Consider the following 17,203-nt stretch of genomic DNA (forward strand, 5'->3'; position numbering starts at 1 on the left):
TCTATACCAAAACAGCATCACAATCATTAACATTTATACATTGATTTAGGTCTGCAAAGCATTTTACAAATGTTATCTCATTTTATCCTAACAACCACTCTGGGATGTAGGTACTATTTTTGACCTTATTTTATAGATGAGGAAACTGAGGTGAACAGAAAGGTTAAATGAATTGCCTAGTATTACATAGCTAGTAAGAGGTTGGACTTGAATCAGATCTTCCTGCTTCTATGTCTGATGCTCTGTCCCCTGAGCCACTTACCTGCTTTTTGATATTATCACAAGTTTCCACTGTATTTAGATTATTGATGAATTGTGGGTCCTGAAGCTAATTTGAAAATCCAATGTTCTAATAATGAAGAATGGCAATGGAGAAGTTTGGAAAGAATGCTAACAAAATTCCTTTTCTCAGTTTGTGGCCATATGATGTACAGAAGGATCCGATTCCTCTTAGATGAAGCCTTACCTAAGAAGACAGCGTGGAGTAGTAAGGGGAGATGAAGGGCCCAATCTTCTCTCACACTGTGATCTACAACCATCTCAGTCATAAAAATAACAGCAATATTGCACCTGATCAAAAAAAAAGTGAAATTAGAGATGAGGAAGGTAAAAATAATAATATATCACTAAATTTTAATGAAATAAAACTACTTAGTACCTTCTAAATGAGCATATCAATAAGTCAAAAAACATTTATTAAGCACCTACCATATATTAGGCCCTGTGCTAAGTACTGGTAATAGTGAAGGACAAAAGACAGAGTTCTTCCTTTAAGAGGCTCACTGTCCAATGGAGAAGACAACAGATAAACAATTTATCTGTGAACAAAATATCTACAGGATAAATGGGAAATAATCAACAGAGGGAAGGTCCTAGAATTACTGAGGACTGGGAAAAATTTTTAGAAGGTGAGATTTTAGTTGGGACTTGAAGGAAACCAGGGAATCTGAGGGGTGGGATTTGAGCAGAAAAGGGATTTCAGAAATGGGAAGCAGCCAGAGAAAATGCTCTAAGTTGGGAAATAGAGCATATGGCCTCTGCTCCAAGAAATAGCTCCATTTTGATTTATTCAGTTCCACAAGCATTTCTTAAGCACTCATTTATTATGTATCAAGTGCTGTGATTTTGAGAATGCAAAGACAAAACCAGTGGTGTTCACCTTAAGGAGCCTACATTTGGATAAATAATGTAAAATTAAAAAAAAAGTATCTATATATATATATATACACATATATAAAATATATATGTATTTATTTATTTATGGACAGGGAAGACTTAATAATTGGGGAGAGAGAGTGTGGATCAGAAAAGGCATCTGCAGGAGGAGGTATATGAGCTGAGCTTGGAAAAAAGTAGATATTATAGCTCACAGAAATGAGGGGGAAGAGCATTCAAAATGCAGAAGACCTGCGCAAAGACACAGACACAGAAAGTAGGATAATATGCATGAGAAAAAGCAAACAGTCCAACTTGAAAGCAATATTCACTAGATGGTAGGATCATGGTATGATAGGAATGAATCATCATCATCATCATCATGATGGTAATAATAATGATAACCAACATTTTATATAGTACAGTACTTTAAGATTTGCAGATTATCTTATTTTTTTATCCTTAAAACAATCCTGAGAGGTAGATGCTATTATAATTCTCCTCATTTTATAGATTGAGGAAATGAGACACAGAGAGGCTGTCTTATCCAGGGTCATACAGCTAATAAATGTTTGAGGTTGTATTTGAACCTCTTGACTTTAAGTCCACACTATATACTGTGCCACCTATCTGTGGAAATGCAAGTTCCTTGTCTTTATTTTGCTTTACTCTCGGAAGTTCCAAATAATTAAAGTTGTGTGGCAGGAAGAATTTTCAGGGATAAATCAGAATGGGCCAGAAAAGTTTTGTGATCTATGTCTAGGACAAGAATATATTTTGGCTGATATAAATCCAACAAATACATGGATAATTAAAAAGATACTATGCTGTGATTATTTTTAAAGATCAATCCATTTTGGAACCCAAAGTAAGCTCATTAAGGCCCCCTGTTAGAAAAGACTAATCAAACTAAGATTCCATTATACTTAAATGAACAGTTAACTCACCTGTGGAGTGGTCCCCGGGGAGTAATGGTTTCTGGGAGGTAGTCCACCAGGGGTGCCCAGCATCCTCCAGTGCAGGGCATCGGTAACGGCTGTGGTTGCTTGGTCTCTGTGATATTCAATAACCATCCGGTGTATGGAGAAATCGGATCATCTACAAGGCAAGAGAGAGAATTATATTTCATTTCCACTAGGGAAGATGCTCCTATTCACTTCTTAATAGATAAGAAATATACCAAGCACCTGTGATTTCCTCAAGATGGGAACTTCCTCCATTAACATTCATAACCAATATGTCCCTAATGGGTTTATGGAGTTCTCTGAGATTCCCACAAATAATAAGTAATTTATCCATAGTCATACAGCAAGCTTATGACCCAGTTATAATTTGAAACTAGGTCTTTCTGACTCCAAGTTCAAAACTATTATAACAACTTGCTTTTTTATTTGTTATTTAAAAGAGAACCTACAAATTTCACAATAGTTATAACTTCCAACTATTCAGTTTGATCCAATTCAGCCAAAAATTTATTAAGAATCTTTTAGTGATTTAACCCTTCTGTTCTCAATTTCCTCATCTGTAAAATGAGAGAGTTAAATAAGATGGCTTCTTCAAACTTAAGATCTACGATTCTATGATTCTCTATGTAAGGTCCTCTAATAGCTACTGGAGATAGAAAGATAAAACAAAATAAAACAAAACAAAAAACATGACCCTAAACAGCATGGTCTTAGCCTAAGGTAATTTACAATACAACAAGGGACAGGAAATACTGTGTGTGTGTGTGTGTGATACATAAATAATAGAAGGTATAATGACAATCAATTATTTATTTTCTACAATACAAAAAATATGAAGAGGAAAAAATAATTTTTAATGTGGAGGAGAGTGATCATAGGAAAGGCTTCATGAGGAGGTGGCACTTGAGCTGGATCTTTAAAGAAGAGTATTTTAACAGGGAAAGATGAGGATGGAATGTATTCTAACATATTCTGGGCATTGAGGGATTTGTTGTTAAGTTTTTTTTTTCTAACTCATATCCAAATAATTCTCTATGACCTCATTTGGGGTTTTCTTATCAAAGATACTAGAGTGATTTGCCATTTCCTGCTCCAGCTCATTTACTAATGAGGAGGCAAACAGGGTTAAGTGACCCAGGGTTACACAACTACTAAGTATCTGAGGTCAGATTTGAACTCATGAAAAAATGAGTTTTCCTGATTTCAAACCCAGTGCTCTGTCCACTGCACCACCTAGCTACCCTGAAGGATAACCTGTACAAATACAAATACAAGTACAACTATTACCATAGTTCAAAGGTGTCTATTTAGAAAGGAGAGAGATACAAGAGATATTATTGAGATAGAATCAACAGAACTTGGCAACTGATTTAATATGATGGAAGATTAGGAAGAGGAAGGAGTCAAAAGTAACCAAGTTCTTCAGCTAGGATGACCAAGAGGATGACAGGGCTCTCACCTTAACAGAAAGAGGAAAATTTAGGGAGGAGCAATTTTAATAAAGGAAGATGACAGTTTACCGTGGATATGAATATTCTTAAAGCTCTTTTCTGTGTGTTCACTTTGAAGTGTTAGTGGACCATCCTGGTAGAGTTTTCCAACAGTCAGATGAAGATATGAGAATGAATGGAGCTTGTGAAAGAGTATATTAAAGCAAGATATATATATATATATATATATATATATATATATATATATATCTTGATATATAGATATAGATATCTATATATCTATCTCTATAGCTATAGCTTGGGAACCATTTTTGCTACAGTCAAGGGAATGGATAAAATCTCTGAAAAAGTGAATATAAAAGAAGAGGAAACTAGCTGAACACATATCTTTGATTAGACCTCAAATTCAGAAGTCAGCAGTTAAAATGACTAAAAAGAAAAAAGCATATAAATAGGAGATTCAGAAGAGAAGAATGCCTTGGAAACCAAGACAGAAAGGAGTATTTAGTACAGGAGTTCTTAACTTGAAGTTTGAGAAATTAAAGAAAAATTCTAAAAAAACTATTTCAAAATAATTTTTTTCCTTTATATTACCATAGATTTTATTTTATGCATTTAAAACATTCATTCCAAGAAGGGGTCCATGAGCACCAAAAAAAGGGTAAGAACTTCTGATCTAGAAGGAGGGGATAGTCAAGTGTAAAATGCAGCTGAGAGCTTAAGGAAGATGAATAATAAGAAAAAGTAACATAATTTGGCAATTAGGAAGTCATTAATAACCTCAGGGAGACAACTGAATTTTCATATCAGTATAATATGAATAAAGTTGCATAATTTATCCTTTCTTTTCCAGGTTGAAAATATGCCCTGGGGAGTCTCAGAAGCAAGCTGTTCACATTTTAAAAGCTGTAGCTAAATTATTATTTTTTTCCTTCATCTTTAATAGTGTACCTCCCTAATCATAAAGTATGTAGCAGTAGGATCTTCTTTCAAAAACAAAGCTTAAACAACACAGCCGTTTATGTTAGGAAACTCTAATAATAGTGAATATGTTTTTGTCGCTCAGATTAGTTGTTTTAGGGGATGTTGGAATAAAGAATGTCAAACTCAAATTTATTGACTCAAGCAGACGTTATAAAAGGAGGTGCTCACGGCTATGTAATTAACTAGTGCAATTAAGGATGAGGTTAATAGCGTTCAACTCTAAATTGATTTGGAAAGTAAAGACAACAAATTAGCACCTGTGTTTCAATTCAAAATTCACTTAGCAAAGAATTAACTGGAGAAGTGTTGAACTCAGTCCAGCAAAATAGTTTCCCCTAGGGAAACTGCTCAAATACAATGTATGTAATCAAAAAATACTCTAAGGTATAAATGGCTTTCAAGGACAATACTTCATTTGGTCCTCTTTGCATGGATCCATTTATTATCAAACCCATTTTATAGATGAGGAAATTAAAGCTGACTTCCCAACATCAGATTGTTAACAAACACTGGAGTTGGGACTTAAACCCCAACTGGCATTTTACCATTAAAGTCTATTCATTATCCACATGATCTCCCAAACTGCTATGTTATAGTAACTTCATTGATTTGTTTGGATCTAGATACTATTACTTCCTCTCGATCAGGAGTTCTTAATATTTTCTGGGTCAGAGACCCCTCAGGTAGTCTGGTGAAACTCATGCATGAAGGTTTTCTCAGATTAATGTTTTCAGAAGCATAAAATAAAATATGCAAGATTACAAAGGAAACTAATTATACTGAAAAACAATAATTAAAAGTTTACACACTCAAGGTTAAGAACCCCTTTGTCCGGGCCAAATGGACCTTAATGGTAAACTGCCACTAAGTCCTGTGAACTTCACCTAGAATAAAATGAAGCAACAATGAGTCACTGTGTGGCCAGGTCTCTTTAGCAAGTCCACAGGGCTGAGTGGTCTGAATTGGGCTTCATCCCTAACTCTATACCACAGCTAGAGTGGTTAGAATGAAAGGATGGTGGGAAGGCACCAAACCAGTAGCCTTGTATGTAGAATTTAGTGTAGGATAACTTGGCTAAAATAATTTTTTTCCTTTATATACCATATATTTTATTTTATGCATTTAAAACATTCATTCCAAGAAGGGGTCCATGAGCACAAAAAAAAAAAAAAAAAGGGTAAGAACTTCTGATCTAGAAGGAGGGGATAGTCAAAAGTGTCAAATGCAGCAGAGAGGTTAAGGAAGATGAATAATAAGAAAAAGCACTAAAGGCTGAATGAAAATTTTCTCATCTATAACATAGAGATAACATTACTTGTTCTATCCACCTTTTACCTTATAGGATTGTTTCTAGGCAAGCAGTTTGTAAACCTTAAAGTACCAAAGAAACATGAATTCTTCTTATTAGGATAATGATTAGTAAATATTCTATTAGAATGGCCCCTACTTGGGAACTTATGGTGTCTCTGAAACACCAGGTTGGTGAGCTTAATTCAGTTTCTTTGTAATAAGTTAAAACACTGCTCTCAATGCTAACATTCTAAATAGATGAATGTTTACTATTCAATGATTTTTTGTGGTCTGAAATGACCATGTAAAATAAAATTGATAGTATTTCAAGAACAAATTTAAGTAGCCCACTAACATTTTCTTTTTTATCAATTAGATTAGAGACTTTTTGCCAATTAAAAAAAATTGAATCCCATAGTCTAGTTAAGAGTACAACAGATTTCACATTTATAAGAAAAAAATAAGAACATGTATAGCATGAAATGACAAATTATATCTTGTTTGAATTTATACTGACTTCTACTCCTACACATACTTTTGTGGCTCTTTTCCCCTGGAGTCCCAAGAGTTAGGTTAATATGATGGCATGATTATTAGTTTGCTTTTTATTATAATTACCCTCTGAGTCATTCATCTAATAACTGCTAAGTGTGTGAGGTTTTCATATAGGAGGGCTCTAAATAGGCAGTTTAATTTTGGGCTATTTTATTTATTACATTTTCCTGCTCAATTCTATGTCCTGGGGCCCAAAGTACATAAACACATATCATCAGGGACCCAAAGATTTAAAAGAAATAATATGCTCATTGGTCCTTTTGTCCAAAATACTGAGGTATTCATGTCATAAAATTGCTCAGGAAATGTAACATCCCCTTGAGCTATATTTTATTGTGTTAAGGCCATCAAGAAGCAGGGATCTTTTTATAATCCAATTTTCTCCACCTCAAAATGTGGATTCAAGTATATTGCCATATGAATCAGACTTTTCTTTAAGCAACAGCTCTCCATTTTTCAGAATCAGAAACTGATTATCTAGCTTTTGGGTTGCCTGCATCCCTGATTTGTCCACTTTATTGCTAGCTGGGGGTAACAAGGACTATAGAGAACAAGTACAAATAATTATAATAATAATGCCACCTAACATTTACCACGTGCTAGATAGCACTAAGTCCTTTACAATTATTTCATTTTATTCTCACAACAACCCTGGGAAGTAGGTGCTTTTATGATTGCTATTTTACAGAAGAGGAAACTGAGGCAAACAGAGGTTAAGCGACTTGTCTAGGGTCACATAGTTCATTTTATTATTAGTTTGTAGGGAGCACTCATGAAAAACTATTTTGTTATTGAGTCCTTATTTTGAGACTATGACCTCATTTGGGTTTTTTTTTTGGCAAACATACTAGAATTGTTTGTTATTTACTTCTTCAGCCCATTTTGCAGACAAGGAAACTGAGGCAAGCAGGGTTAAGTGACTTGTCCAGGGTCCTACTGCTGAAGTCATGTCGATGAGTCTGATTCCAAGTTCAGTGGTCTATCCACTGCCCCATGGAACTGTCCAACCTACCCTCCCCCTCACTCTACAAACACAAAGGAATATAAAGCAGACAACTGAAATCTAGGATTTCAACATCTGTGGATTTTTAATTATTCATTTCTCTTACTATCCTAGATATTAGAGAATTAATATACATTAACTCAGAAAGCAACATTACAACACAAAAACTTGGTTATCATCTTTATCTAGTTCCCCTTTCCCATAATTAAACTTTGTTTAATTTGTTAACTGAAATTCACTTACAGGAGGACAACACTATATTCATGATTTACATTAAAGCAGAAACAGCTGATTGCTCAAATTCCCTTTACTAATCTCTTTGGCACTTAGATATGCTATTAGGTCTGTTATTTTGATCCAGCATTTCTATCATGTGAAGACAAGTGCTACTTTGTACCCTGGTGCCTGAAGCAGAAGCCTGAGGCTTAATAAGATAAAATGCCTGGACTCTTTTGTTTGTCCATCTGTCCAAATTACAAGAAAAATAACGTTGCAAATTTATCTCTGAGCTCAACTAGATTTTAACTGTCAATTAAGTGCCAGATGTAGATAGAACCAGCATCAAAGTAGAGAGATTTAGGTGAGTTGGGTCCACAGGCTAGGACATTCTTGCAAATGGATATTTTTTAAAGCATTTAACAAAGTAAAGTTTCCCTCCCTTTCCCACCATTGTCAAATTTTCACCATTTCTTTTCTAACTCACCCTTATCATGTCAATAATGCTTTTTTTTCCCCCTAGCAGCAAGGAAGAATGTTATGATTATTTCCTTCTCCAGAAATCTTACTGATTAAGAACTAATATTAACCAGCACATCATGATAATGATAAAGCACTTTACATTCATTATGCATAAAGGGAAAAGCAAGGATCTGGACAGGATTCTGAATTTTAATTGGACTTCTTATTTCTCCATAGCTTTCAGGCAGTGAACCCTGTGCTGATAGCAAGAATAAATTCCTGACATCACATCTGTGGATCCATAATAATAAAAATAGTAATAACTGACATTTTAATAGAATGCTTTAATGTTTTCAGAGTGCTTTATATGTATAACCTCATTTTATCCACCCTCACATACTATAACTGTATGGATATTCTTGGCCCTTATTATTATTCGTCTTTTATGGATGAGGAAGCAAATAGTCTTAGAAGTTAATGATTCCACAGCCAGAGATGGGATATAGAGTCTATCTGACTAAAGTTAGAGAAGTTAAAATGGAATCTAAATCCATTATTCATTAGATCAAGCTGCCCCTCAAGTATCCTCTGGTAATTAATTAGACCAAGAATATTTAGAGCACTGTGATTCTTAGTCTATTTGTTCCCTTTTCATTTAGCATTTCACATTTTCACTTTAACAGATCCACCAATTAGTACTTACTTTTGTCCTCATCATAGGAGCCTCCGGAGCTATTACTGTATCTTGATTCTAGCCGAGTATGGGCTCTGATGACATTACTGAACCTTCAAATGCAAAAATAAACCTTAATTTAAAATATGCATAATTGATAATAAAAATTATTATTTAATCACTTTTGGGGACACTTCTTTCAGAAAGCACTCTGATTCAATCTAATTCAATTAAAAAAAAACTTAGAGACCCATGCAAAAAAGATTCATTTTTTTTTTTCATCAAGGAAGCTGTTTGGGGCACCCTTTCTGGCTTTCCTTGTATTTATTTTTAAAACATGTTTTGCAAATACTTATTTATATATTTTTTGTGTCTCTAAACAGAAAGTAAGCTTCCTTGAGGACAGGGATGATTTCATTTTTGCCTTTTTATCTCCAGAACTGAGCACCACACTTAGCACAGAGGAAGGGTTTCACAAATAATAATAATAGCATTTATATAGGGCTGGAGAGCTAGGTGGCACAGTGGAAGCATTGCTGGGCTTGGAGTTTGAAAGATCCAAGATAAAATCTGGGCTCAAGCACTTACCAATTTTGTGATTCTGGGCAAGTCACTTAACCCCATTGATCTCAGTTTCTCATTAGTAAATGAGATGGAGAAGGAAATGACATCTCACTCCAGTATTTTTGCCAAAAAAAGCCCAAATGGGTCACAAAGACTCAGATATGACTGAACAACAAAAATATAAGGCTAGGTAGCATTAATATGGTGCTTTAAAGTTTTAGAATAAGTTATTATTTGAAGCTTACAACAATCTTGGGAGATTGTTACTATTATTATTCTCATTTTTCTGATGAGGAATTTAAGGCAGACAGATGTTAAGTGACTTGCCCAGATTACTCAACTAGAAAGTGTCTGAGTTAGGATTTTGATTTGGGTCTTTCAAGTTCAACACTCTCCATTATACCACTTAGGTGCCTATCAATTGGTTGGTAATTGTTCTTGATCACAGCCACATGATCATAGCAGTGGGAGTTTTCTGTATGCTTATTTCTGAATGATCACAGTCTTTCTAGTTTTCTGGGGGACCTTGGCAGCTATACAAAGGCCATATTGAAAGCTACAGTATAAGTTTAAGAGAAGAAGAAATAAATCAGGGTATATCAAGTTTTGGACTATATCTTCTTGACTTGCTTCACTTGGCCTGAGGCTTTTTAGGAAATAGCTGCAGAATGAAGGTCTAATTACACAGAGAAGCTTTCCTCCACAGTTTCTTTCCTGAGGTTAACAAATAATAATAACACTGGATTTATAAAGTACCTTTTCTCTTCAGAGCTCCAAGGGATTTCATAGCTAATATTAGGTTTACTATTACAATAAGCCTATAAAGTAGAGGAGAGGGATGGGCATTTTGGTTTCTATCTTATGCAATGGCGAACAGACACAGGAAGGCTTTGTTTTCGTGTCTGTATTCAACTAGAACAATTATCTGGTAAATCTGGGACTATCCAAAGAACAATTCAATCAACAGGTGACTTTTTTTTTAAACTTTGCTCTACTGTAATTTTCTGTGCAGTCCTGGCGTTCCCATCCTCCCCCCATATAATGCCCAACTTTCTGTTTCCCTCCCTTTAAAAGTGGTGGAGAACACTGGAATGGAACTATCATTCAATTTGGCTCCTCCATGCCAATGGAGGAAGAGCAATTTCCCTTTCCCTTTCTTACATCTAAGACATCTTTGAGAGACCTGACATTAGGGTAATAATGTCAAAATAGTATGATCTATGCCAACTAAACTCCAGAAATAACTACAGTGACTTTGGGTTTTATTCATCTTTCTTTAGATATAAATAGCAGCTTCTTTTCTTACATCAACCAGGATTTTTCCAGCAAGTTTGTACTTTATACATTCTTCCCCATTATCTTTTTGTTTTGTTTTGTTTATTTGAATTGCTACTTTCTGAACCTGGAAGACAAAACATCTGGGACATCTGCTTAGTTTCATAACGTAGTATTCCAAATCAGGCCATGCAATACTTCAAATGAGACCATCACTTAAGAGATTAGAACAGTGGCAAACTTTCTATTACCTTGTGAAGAAGTTCTTTAATTATATTTATGCTGACAAATATCAAAACTGTAAACAACATGTGCTGAGCCCAGACATCATTTGGTAAACGACAAAAACAGTTCCATGAAAGAGCTCCACATCTGGTGATTTCCATGGGCTCACAGCTTCTGCTGACTTTGTAAATATCAGGGAGAAACTGTGACATAAGCTGCTTTCCCCCCATAACTCCATCAAATCCTATTTGGAGAGTTGGAGAAGAGATGGGCTGCAGAATAAATGACAATCTCCCTTTCCCTTTTTTAGAAGCTCAGCAGCAGTCTGGAGCTAGTGTCAGTTTTTGTTTATCTAATAAAATGAATTCTACCTTGGTGATAATCCAGTCTAGAGAAGGGAAAGTGGAGACTAATGAATAGTGCCCGGCATATAATAGGTGCTTAATAAATGCTAATTGAATTTAATTGAATTAAATGATGCAGAATTCTTATAGAGGATTGGAAAGGTCTGATTTTGTGTGTCTCAGTAAAGAAACAATTAGTAAAGGAAAAAAGAAATCAGGATTCTAAGTGGCAACTATTTTTATTCTTTTCCTAGGCTGAAAAAATCAGTTTCAGTCTGGATTGAGGAGGAATTTTAAGAAAGAAGTAGACAAATGACAGTTTTATATTTATACACACAAACAAAGTAGAAAGGATTTAGGTCAAATTGAGTCTATGAAATCCATTAACAGGGACATTTTTTGGGTCTTGCTTTGTCTCCCCAGACATCAGTACAGTGTTTGGCACATAACAGGTACTTAATAGATGTTTGTTGACTAAGTGAAATGCATTTTTAGGAGACTGTGGAATTTCTTTTGGAGATTTTAACCACTAGCATGATAACTATTCCCTCAAGACATTTTAATGGCCTTTAGGTTTCATCCATTTTTGGGACTATGGCTTTGGGATGTTATCCTAGGGGTACTCTAGACTCAAGAACTGGATCAAATCAGAAGGGGGGTTCCAACAATAACTGCGGGTTCCAGCTAGACACAGAGTCCCAGAATATTTTCAGATTTTCTACAGATAATGTAGAACTTTGGGATTCAGACAACAGACTTCTTACAAGGCATTGCCAACCATCAAGCTCTTGGAACTTCTGGAAGTCTTTGAAAAATTAGATAAAATTGTAAGTTCCTTGGGGGCAGGTTCTATTTTTTTTTTTGCCTCTTTTTATCTTCCCAAGTCTTTGGCACAGGGCCTAGCATATAGTAGATACTTAATAAATGTTCATTAATTGACTGACTGAAAAAACAACCAATCAGCCAGTAGGCTTTCTACCTCTAGTGATTATTCTAATTATTGTTCTAATTCCATGCTTAAAATTTATTGAAAAAGCAGAATTCTTGCAGGAACCCCCCCCCCCCTTTTTATTACAAGAGAACAAATTTCTGGTGGATTAAAAAAAAAACGTGAATTTCAATGACAATTATAGCTATTCATTTTCCATTGAGATTCTTCTAAGTATCTGAGGAGTAGAAGGTAAAGAAATCTAAGAGTGAAAAAAAAGAGACAACCCAAGATTATTACTTCAAAGGGACCACTTCACACTAGGCAAAAGTGTTCTATTGATTTCACCGATCCTATCAAAATGAACATTAATGAACCAGGTCCACAAATTCAGGATTCCTGGGACTGATTCAGAATTCTGTCCCTAAGTAATCCTGAAAACATCATTTGACCTCTCCACAAGTTCCATTCCCTCTAATGGAAAAAGATGACTCTGGTATCTGGGAGGAATGTAGATGGAAATTTCCCAGGCGTAAATAGTACAGATGAAAGTAAAGAAAGGTCAGCAGCAGAATGAGTGGGTAAGAAGGCTGCCCAGGGCATGTAACTCAGCTACAGAACTCACTTAAGTAATAATTAAAAAGTTCAGGACTCAAGAACAAAAAACAGGTAATGATGCAAAATGCCCCAACTCTTCTCATAGGCTGGGTGGAATAGTCTTGTTTTTAGACAATGCCCTATTCCATGTTTTATCATCACGATAAAGGAATTTAATGGCACACAAGTCCTCCTCTGTTGCCTTGGTGAATTTGAGGCAATCTTAGGTTCTGGAAAGTTATATCAATGGACCATAAGTTTTGGTGGGTCCTACCAAATTTGATACATGGCACTGATGATTAGTCAGCATACCTTTCATCTTAGGATCAATGTATCTATGTTTGGAAAAGCTTAACACTGGGTTGGCTGCAGGGTGATACATTTTTCAATTATAGCAACTCTCAAAGTCTATCTAGTAAACTGTTCGGGTATTGTACTTACACCAATGAGATCATGAATCCTTGAACTATATATACAGACATACATACATATAAACAATATGTGCATATACATAAATACTTATGTATGTATATGTCTACGTAGATGAATTAATACATCTTTTTTTTTTCCTAATGGGAAAAATGGTAGCTAACCTAAAAAAGGCTCTCTATAAAGGGTCTGTTGGTCCTGATGATAAATGACTTGTCCCTTAAAGTACTACATGAATATTAGATATTATTATCATCATTATTCAATGAGCATGAGTATTTAGAAACTCTAGTTCTAAAGAGACCTCCTTAGTGATGGTATATCAGTATTTTCAAAACTATTTCCAACTCTTCCTGTTTGCAACTGAATCATGAAAGAAAAACCAGATTTCAAATAAGGAATGATGAATAATTCACACAAGTTCATTCCCTTTCAAAGGAGAACATTCCCGGGGCAGCTAGTTGCTGCAATGGATAGAGAACCAACCCTGAAATCAGGAGGACCTTAGTTCAAATCTGGCCTCAGACACTTAACACTTCCTAGCTATGTGATTCTGAGCAAGTCACTTAACCCCACTTGCCTCAGCAAACAAAAAAAAAAAAAAAGAAAAAAAAAGGAGAATATTCTCATTTCACTACTGGCTCTACTTCCAAGTCTCTGGACTTCTCCATTTCCACACACCATTGAGGTATCACAGGACTTCAATGGAAGAACTTGGGCACAGTATGGGACAAAAATAATGAACAAAAATATAGTTAGTATCTGAGGCCAAATTTTAACTTTGGGCTTTTTGACTCTAGGTCAAGTACTTTATTTACTGATTGGCTCAATCTTGATCAAATAAAGTTATACCATTTACAATGGAGAACATATTCTTTGGGATATCGTGTGTTTTGTCAACTGAATGGTCATCCAACTAATAGTTATTAAGCTCTTATTATATACCAAGTAGCCACTAAATTTATCTATGGTACAGGTTTCAGAGTTCACCGTGAGCAGTTCATTTGCCCCAGTTTATCTATGAGAAATCACCCAGTAAATCAGATACTTTGTGTGATTTTTTTTATAATGCTGAAACGCATCCTCTTCTACTTACACTTACTATTCATGAAATGGAACAACTAATAGTATTTATTCAATGGAATTTCTATTTAACAGTATTAGTTAAAATTTTTGGGTCAATAGATGCATCCCAGAAGAGAGAGAGTCACTTTTTTGGATCTTTTTTCCCCACCTTTGAGTTAAAGATGACAGTTCAATTTTGTCCAATTTTAGTAAAGGGAAAGAGAGTACCCCTGTGGATGTATACTTTTTCTTCTTTTTCTGATCAGGGAGCACATTTAACTGACACCATTAGGACCTTCTGACAAGGGCTAAGAGTCTTTGGGTAATATATTAAATAATGTTAAATGAAAAACTAAACTAGCAATACAGCTCCTGTCCTTGATATGATGAGAAGGCCAATTAGCACAGGAAGAAATGGATTGGGAAAGGTAATGGAGGTGAGTCAATTTTAAGAGAAAAAAAAATCCCAGATAACAAACAAACAAGAATATTGCATGCTGAAGATTTCATCAAATGTACACCAACCTCTCATCGTTTTCTTTCACCGTCCTGCCTTCCTCCACATCTGGGAAACTGTCCTGGCCAGCTACTACAGTGTTGCTGCTGGAAGTGGTTCCTGTGCAGAAGGTTGAAAGAAAGATACTCAGAATAAACGAACAAACAAAAACAAGGATGCAGCCTAAGGACCTTGGCTCAGATCTCAAGTCATCTGAAGACAGCATTCTCTGTCTAGGCTTTTCGAAGATTTCTAATGTTCTTGGCAAAATCTGAGACTGTAAGCAACCATAAAGACCATAACACCAAAAGGGAGATGGTTCAGACAAACTCCCTTAGCCTTCTTATAATCGAAGGCTACAACATTCCTCTAGCTTCCTGGCCATCCAGATGATGAAGCTGTTTATCATGGCCAGCCTGCTGCTGACATGCTGTAGTAAGCTTCTGCTCTCCTTTCTGTCCTCCTGTGACTGTGCATTGGAATGAAGGCCAATAGGGAGAATCAACTAGAGACCAAAAACTTTTGTAAAAGCAAATCATCTTCAATATAACACGTTTAAAAAGGAATGCATCAATTCCCTCACTCCTCAACCTTTTTAATGTTAGTACCAGAATTTTCTTTATTAGCCTCAAACCCTTGAACAGTCACCACCCCCTTGCTCTTCTTCCGAATAATCATTAAATCTTGTCAATTATTCCTTTGCATGTTTTTCTTTTCTATCCCTCCCCACTTCCTATTCCCACTGTGCTTATTAGCTATCCATGGAGTACTTGGAGAATTTCCTAACTGGTCTCCTAGCCTCCAGTCATTCCCCCTTTGGTCTGAATTTATCTTCCTAATTCATTGTTTAGATTATGTTACACTCCTGCTCAAACACCTTCAATGGACCTCTACTACCTACAAGTCCAATCCCTTCAGCATGACATTCAGAGATCAACATAATTTGACTCTAATCCATACACTCCTACGTAAGTTGTGCACTTGGCCAAACTCGACTACTCTGCTGCTCTGGGAGTTTTTGCTCCTAATTTTTTCTGATCATAACATTTGTAGTGCTTTAGAAACCTCAATGTGTTATGCAAATGTGAACTGTCATGGCTATTGTTATCACACCATTCCTTCTCCCTGAAATGTTCTGTCTCCAATTTGTGCCTGTCTTTCAAGGCCTTTTTCAAACTCTACATTCTCATGAAGGATGGGCCATTTCAGTGAGAAGAGCCTCTCCTTCCTCTCCACTCTTTGAGCATCAATATCACTCACTCATGGCATTTATCTTTTTTGAAGTAATACTATTTGGTATTATTTTAGCCAGACATAGGAAAAGGTTCCCCCAAGTAAAGGTCCAGGAAGGAGGGACTAGAAAGTAGAGGCTAGACATTTTTGCCTTTCTTTATATCCCCAGCACTTAGCATGGTGCCTAACACATAGCAAGGACTTAATAACTGCTTGTTGAGGGATTGACTAGATTTAGCCTGAATGGAAAAGTAGCAGAAGCTATTATGTGCTTTTCCAACAAGACTTTCTATAAAACCAAGTTGATACCTAACTAAGGTTTCAAGCTAACCTTCTCCCAGTTAGAATTTTTCTAAACTGTTCTATCTGCAATCCCACACAAAACACAACACACACACACATACACACACACACACACACACACACACACACAAATTCCACACAAACAACTATGGAATTATACAAGAATAATTTTCCTCTTCACAGAGAAGAAAAAAATGAATTCGTATTATGCTGATAAATGTTTAACAACTGGCCCTTTGAAAACGCAGAGCACACTTTGATCTGCATTATTAATTTTTTTCCCATTACTTTCTTAAGCTTAGACAATCAACAAAACAAGAAATTTGGTCTTGATGTGTAGCATTTGCCAGTTTCTGGAGTATAGAAATGCTGACACGGAAAATTTAACTATCAGTTCTCATCAGCCAGTACAAGTGGGCTCCAGCACACCTCTGGACATGTGACACCATTTTCTACCTAGCTGCCTTTGCTCCCTGAATAGCAGTAAATAAATATTAAATTCTACACCAAGAAAAAAAAAAAGTTTAAACTCCTACCCGAAGCAGCAGCTGAGGGTTTGCTGCTGGAGGTGAACCGGTAGAAGGGTGGGTTATCGCAATGCTGGACAATGGGGTTTACTGGCTCTGTCTGCTGCAGCTCAAACAAGAGCTCCTCCATGGTTTGAATGGTGTTATTGCGACACAGGTATATTGCTACCTTCTTAATCTAAGTGAGAAGGAAAGGATAATTTTCAGATTGCAAGATGTAAGAAGTCTAGATTGAGAATGGCATAGATGGTGACTGTAAACTCATCCAAAGGGCATCCAAAGGAAGAAATTACCAATGAGCTGAAATCAATACAAAGCACTCTCTGACTCTGAAGATAATTCCTGAATTAACTGATCTTTGCAATTATGCTGTCTTATACACTTGAATTTCCATCTATGTAACTGATAGGTTTATCTATCTCTCTACCTTTCTACTTACCTACCTACCTACCTATGTATGTAT

At 35.8% G+C, this 17,203-nt stretch overlaps 1 protein-coding gene across 8 annotated transcripts in view; it reads right to left on the reverse strand.

Moving 5' to 3' along the window:
- FRY (FRY microtubule binding protein) overlaps positions 1 to 17,203 on the reverse strand; it is a 470,054-nt gene that overhangs the window by 79,134 nt on the left and 373,717 nt on the right. For all 8 annotated transcript variants that reach the window (XM_031960730.1, XM_031960734.1, XM_031960729.1 and 5 more), the window contains 5 exons: positions 16,750 to 16,918; positions 14,707 to 14,797; positions 8,785 to 8,867; positions 2,103 to 2,253; positions 467 to 570 (listed from right to left, as the gene is read on the reverse strand). In XM_031960730.1, the coding sequence (XP_031816590.1) occupies positions 467 to 570; positions 2,103 to 2,253; positions 8,785 to 8,867; positions 14,707 to 14,797; positions 16,750 to 16,918 (598 nt within the window). The remainder of the gene's footprint in view (positions 1 to 466; positions 571 to 2,102; positions 2,254 to 8,784; positions 8,868 to 14,706; positions 14,798 to 16,749; positions 16,919 to 17,203) is intronic.

Source organism: Sarcophilus harrisii, chromosome 3 (genome assembly GCF_902635505.1).
Source record: "Sarcophilus harrisii chromosome 3, mSarHar1.11, whole genome shotgun sequence".
Lineage (NCBI taxonomy): Eukaryota > Metazoa > Chordata > Mammalia > Dasyuromorphia > Dasyuridae > Sarcophilus > Sarcophilus harrisii.